Source organism: Eurypyga helias, unplaced genomic scaffold (assembly GCF_000690775.1).
Source record: "Eurypyga helias isolate BGI_N326 unplaced genomic scaffold, ASM69077v1 scaffold27391, whole genome shotgun sequence".
In the NCBI taxonomy this organism is placed as follows: Eukaryota; Metazoa; Chordata; class Aves; order Eurypygiformes; family Eurypygidae; genus Eurypyga; species Eurypyga helias.
The window spans coordinates 1-6,273 of NW_010231906.1; the positions used below are offsets into that span (position 1 = coordinate 1).

The 6,273-nt window shown below is 43.9% G+C and overlaps 1 protein-coding gene across 1 annotated transcript; it reads left to right on the forward strand.

Annotated features, from left to right (window-relative positions):
* Positions 1-3: 3 nt before the first annotated feature.
* Positions 4-5,482, forward strand: SLC30A1 (solute carrier family 30 (zinc transporter), member 1; the record flags this gene model as incomplete). Its single annotated transcript, XM_010161260.1, is given in 3 exon segments — positions 4-267; positions 269-377; positions 3,800-5,482. Coding segments are annotated over 3 exon segments (1,284 nt in total), but the record flags the coding sequence as incomplete, so codon positions are not given.
* Between the last annotated feature and the right edge of the window lie 791 nt (positions 5,483-6,273).

Sequence of the window (6,273 nt, forward strand, 5' to 3'; positions counted from 1 at the left end):
GTGCGGGCCGAGGTGATGGGCGCCCTCGTCAACGCCGTCTTCCTCACCGCCCTCTGCTTCACTATCCTGCTGGAGGCCATCGAGCGCTTCACGGAGCCCCACGAGATCCAGCAGCCGCTGGTGGTGATCGGTGTGGGGGTAGCGGGACTCATCATCAACCTGCTGGGGCTCTGCCTCTTCAACCACCACGGGGTTGGGGGCCACGGCCATTCCCACGGCCACGGGCACTCGCACAGCGGCAGGCAGCACCCACGCAGCAGCCCCAAGCCCGCCCGAGCAGCCACCGGCGGACGGGGAGGCTGCGCTGCACCGGGAGGAGACCAGCACCTTAGTGGAGAACTGCAGCAGCTCCAATGGAGTCAGCCAGGAGAAGCTCGGTAAGCTGTGCAGCGCCTCTGTCCCATCCCAGCATGGAAGTGCTGGGAAGGCGGGAGACGTCCCCTCCCCGAGTAGGGCAGTGGGCATCCTGGTGCCACCAGGTGTAGGCTTCGTGGGAGCCACCCGTCCTTCCTCCTGGGGAAGAGGCAAGAAACTTTCTTAGTGGTGCTCTCGGGCACACGGCTGTTACACCTCGCACTTCCCCTTCATGTGCTGGAAGGAGTGCCCTAAGTTGTGTGTTCGTGTTGCAGACAGGTCAGAGTGTAAAAGAGTCTTAGGGTAAGGCAGTTTGCCTTGGAAAAAGTTGTTGGTGGTAGAGGAGGCACATGACAAGTGTTTTTTGCCTAGCGACACAAGCTGTCACAAGACGTTGCCCTGATGCCATCTGAACTGGCTGCACATCAAACAGAGCGCAGCTCTACACCTGGGTCCTGGCAGCCGGGTCTCTCCATTGGGTCACTTATTAGCTACCTGGGAAACTAAGCTTACAGGAACATAGCATACAGAAGTATTTTCCATTGCAATAATGCTGTAGCTCGTTGTGACACTGGTTCTGATGGGACGAGTGGAAGTTACCAATCCGAACTGTGGAAGTCACGCAGTGGGCATGGAATGTGGAGCTCCCTGGTTTCAGAGTACATGCGTGGTTTCTTTGCATTCGTTTTCTTCAGCTTTGTAAAGCATGGCCCTGCCCACTCACTTGCACATAGAGATAAATTTAAGATCTTCCCTTCCCAAGCGTGATCAAACTGTTGATTTTGTGGGAGGGAATTTTCTTGGGTTATTTTTTAGTGGATCCAGAGACCTGGCTAGTTTATTTTGAAGTCACTTGGTCCAAGCCAAGTACTGTGTGCTAGCGAAGTGAAAGGTGCATTAACTTCCGATTGTCTGCTTTAATCATATGGTATCCCTGTTACCAGGAGGAAGGGGGTTCGCTCGTCAGAGCCCAAGTCTCTCCTTTATTTTCAGGGGGACATCGTGAGTCCACTCGTTTAGCTTAAACTGAGCTTTAATTGCGCGTAGTGTACTTTGCTGCAGTTTCGTTTTTTCCCTGTGGTCAGAGGTTCCAATACGCATTTGAGAAACTTAGCTTTTTCTTTTTCTTGATGTTTTGAATCCTTGTTGGTTTTGAAGATAGGTTTTGCAGGAGGTTGGAGAAAGTTCCTCTGCATATGTTACACCAATTTCTTGACCGCATAATAAGCTCTTAATGTTGGTTTAGTTCCAACAAAGGTATCCTAATAATTAGTTTCCAACAATGTAAAATTCCCTTACCCGTTGATCTAACAGATACCTTGGCTTGTGAATTGTTCTTGCATGATGAAACTTCAGTTGTGCTCTTAGCCGAGTTTTGGACTAGTCCTAGACTGAAAGATTTAACTTAGAGCATGGGTTAAAATGTATACTTTTTGGAGATAACTTGTCTGGATTTTCTCATGGATGTCCTGGCAGTAACAAATAATTTGTTGTGGGTATTTAGGTGGTAATAGGGCATAATTTTGGTCACAGTGAAACTTTGAAGTAAGTTTGTATTTCCTTCTATGCCCTCTCATGATTATGTAATGGACGGAGTTATTCGTGGTTTACTCATGGAAATGTTACAGGTAAGGGTGCTTGGAGACTTGTGAGGAGATGCAGGACTAGGGAAATGACTGAGAGTGGTACTGTGCCTTCACTGGAAATTACAAAGAGGGGTAGACTGATTTCTGAAGGTGGAAGTGGAAAGTGAGTGATAGCCTTAGGGGCTAGTCCTGCACAGGTATCTTTGTGCGTGCGCTTTATGTGAAGTAATCAGTTTATAGTTAGGTTTAAATGAGCATGTTTCAAATAGACATGTTTTAACCATTTGCCATTAAAAAAAATCTCAGACTTTCTGGAGCTGTGTTTCCTGTTATCCACCCTTTATATAGGTGACTTTGGAAATCTCCTTTGCCCCAAGTACTTGGTACACAGCAGAGCGTTCCTCTTTCCTTGCTGTCATTGTGGACCCTGAGGTCTGAACTCCGTAACCTGAGATATTTTCTTACTGATTTCTCTGGAAAGTTAACAGGTCCCATGTTCCGTAACTCTTAGAGGCTGTGTGGAAAATGTAGCTGGAGCTTTAGGACGATGAGCCTGGGGCATGGAACTTGCCTGGTCAACTTGCCGTAGCAGCCCACCCCTTTTTCAGAGAGGAAAGAACTTGTAGACACTTGGGATTACAGAATTGCAGTCTTCAGAGCAGAGTGGCAGAAGCTGCAGGTCTTATTAGCATGTTAATGTTTACAAAGCTCTGAACTGAATAACCACGGAAGCAGTAAGAGCTCCTTGTTTCAGTTTGTCAGGCCAATGGCCAGTGCTTGTTACGTTTCTTTAACACTGGAAATTTTCTGTCCAAAGAAGAACTTCTGAAGTAGGAGGTTAATTGTGTAAAAGACTTTCAATTTTGAAAATTGGAAGATGTTTTTCTTTCACAAAACATTCCTTTTTGTAACAATGTGTGCATTTATTCCTATATAGCTAGTTAGGTATGATGGAGTGGTGGTATCTCAGACAGTTTTGACAAAGGAGGGCACTAAAAGGTTCATTTCTGCATTGCATGGTCCATGACATACACCTTGGGGAATCAACAGCTGTATGTCACTCCACAGTTGTACGTCACTTTAAAAAAGTAGTACTAAAAATATGGGGTTTATGTATTCTGAAATATAAGTAACACAAGTTCATAGCCTCTGAGAGCTTCAGTGATAACTGACCGCATAGTCAATACTGCTGATAAATTCTGCGGTTTAGGTCTAAAAGCTCAGCTCGTCGTATCTCACGTTTCTGCTGGCTCCATGCGCCATCTGGGAAAAACTTCCTTTTCCTTGAATTCAGATGTCATTTGGAAATGCACTACTAAACCTGAAAAGAAGTTATGATCAAGCAGTATCCATACAGCTTTTGAGCTTCTGGCCTCATAAATTTTAATATAAAATAGCAACACGGTCCTCTGGCTTAAGAGAGATTGTAGCAATAACCTGGCTTTTTAAAAGAGGGAACAAATGTAAGTTACGTGGCTACTTGACCAGCTTTTTTATGTGTGCTCTGTAATTGTGCATGTGGTTTAAGGAACGAACAGTGAGTAGTCAAATGGTTAAACAGCTGGAAAACATGAAAACAGTTTTTCAGTAGAGGAAATTAAAATGGAGTCATCTTCATACTTGGCCACTCTACATCTTCAAGCTCCATCTGGGAACAGTTGCCTTCTAGGCTATTTAGATCACTTGTTGGGACAACTGAATATTTCTCAGCTGGAGAAAATGTTGCTAAGTGCTATGGGTAGAGTTGCTTGCTTTCCAGTTTCATACTCCATGTGTCAAGCTTAATGTTGGTTATATGGAATTATAGTAGTGTGTGGTATTACAGCATATGCCTGATCATTTTACTGCTTTCTTGTCAGGTGATACGAAAGACGACCCGACTGACCTGCAAGTGAATGGGAACGCTGGTCATTATGCTCTGGATGCAGAGGAGGTTGAAGAAGACTCTAGTGCGCAGCTTAACATGCGTGGAGTTTTTCTGCATGTTTTTGGAGATGCCTTAGGTTCAGTAATTGTGGTCGTGAATGCCTTGCTCTTTTATGGGTTGTGGAACCCGTGCCCCAAAGATGGGCCCTGCTTTAATCCATGCGTCAATAATCATTGCATGGAAAACGCTACTTTGTCCAAAGCACTTGGCAAAGCAAACCAGTCTGAGCAAGAGAGCATTACAGTGGCTGGCCCGTGCTGGTTGCTGTATTTAGATCCCATCCTTTGTCTGATTATGGTTTGTATACTCCTGTACACAACTTACCCGTTACTTAGGGAGTCAGCCCTCATACTTCTACAGACTGTTCCCAAACAGATAGATGTTCATTCTTTGAACTCAAAATTACGTACCCTCGAAGGAGTCGAAGCAGTCCACGAGTTACACATTTGGCAGCTAGCGGGCAGTAGGATCATTGGGACTGCTCACATAAAGTGTCCCGACCCTTCCACATACATGATGGTGGCAAAGCGCATAAAAGAGATCTTTCATGACGAAGGGATTCATGCAACTACCATTCAGCCTGAGTTTGCCAGTGTTGGCTCGGAATCGGGGAGAGGGAAATGTGAGTTTCCTTGCAGGACTCAGTGTGCTTTGAAGCAGTGTTGCGGAACAGGAGAAGATAGTACTGCAAAGAAGACCGAGAAATCTTTGTCGCTTAGTATTTCTTGTTCGGAAGTTGTCATCGAATACCCGAAAACTAGGAGGACTAAGTCGGAGAGCATCCCTTCAGTTAAGCTAGAGGCAAACACCGATCAAAACGAGCAGTTTGAATCGTCTTTGTAACTCCCCGAATGGTGCTACCGGAGTCTGGGGGACTTTGACAACAGCTGTATTGCAAGAGGAAGAGACAGACGTTTGAGACGCAATTTTGCCAAGTAGTGTAATTGCTGAAGTCCTTGTTCTTGTCATATTGCTAAATCTAGAATGCTTGTTTTAAAGAACATAAAGTCACTGTCATGATACAATGTGTTTGTGTTGACTTTGTACTGAGGCAGGCAGAAAGTGCGCCAGGGCTGTAACAACTTGACAAAAACCGTTACAACATTTCAGCGGAGACACTTTTTGCTGCGCTTCATATTGAAACATTTATTTCCCGTGAAAAAGTATTGGAGGGATAAGCACGTAGGAACTCAATTTGTGTTACAGATTTCTTGGACTTACTCTTTCCTTTAATATTTGATTTGTAGATATTTTAATATATTGTTTATTTAGAAGCCCTAAGGAAACCAAAGTTCATAGAACGTTTTTAAAGATAAAACTACTTAAAACTGGAAACCACTTTGCAGTTTCACGTATTTTTCGTAAACCTATATAATAATAAATGTGAAGGCTTTTCTAATGAATCTATCGTATAGCGTATTTTAAAGAGAACATCATGTGATTGTTAGAAACTGTCCCCACTTTTTCTGGTAAGGTAGTGAGGTAATTAAAATCGACTGCTTGTGAAAATACCAGCTGTTAAAGGGTTTTTTTTCTGTCAGAATGGAAGTTCAAGCTACTGTACACTGCTCTGTGATCAAGACCTGAGACTGGCTGATAAAGTAACGCATACCTTCATATTTTATGGATTTTCTGGTGTTTTTCCTTGTTTCCAAGTTGTGTCTGGTCGTAAAAGTCTTCAAAGTTTAAAGAACCCTTGACTCACAGTGCTATGAATGAAGAGCTGGAGCTTCATTTTTAACTGATTCTCAGTTTACTACGATAAAAGAATTCTGTCAATAAGTGCTCTGTCAGGGAAAGTCTGCCAGGCACTGACAGCATAATTCATGCTATTAAGCAGGGACAGAAGCCTCCGTAACAAGTGATTCAGTGGTGCATTTTGCTTGTAGTTGAATGTGCCTATGACTACAATCCTGTGTCCTCAGGAGCCTTCCTCTGACGTTTGAGGAAGTGGGGCAGGGAGTAGGATTTCATTCACTGTGTTTCACACTGGAAGATGTTTATGTATCACGTAATTTCACCTATTCAGTATCCGAATCTATGGTTTGAAATATTAACTCGGTTAATTGACCACTGGCTCTAAAGAAGCTGTTACAGTATGCTGCCAACTAACACCTTAACACAGGAGAAACTGGTCTGTGGACTCCGTGAATTTGGCAGAGACTAGATGAGAGTTGAAGATAAAACACAAGAAATTGAATCTAAAACCCTGACCCTTTTGATCCACCCTCGAGTTATGTATGGGAAATAATGTCTTGTGATTGAATTGACTGCTCCTATGCTCAAAACTGGAAAAGAACTCAGATCTTCCATTGTTTGCTTTATGACTCTGGACATGATAAACACTCTGCCTCAGTTTCCCTGTCTTAAAATGGGGATAATACCTACCTCACAGGGGTGTTGTGA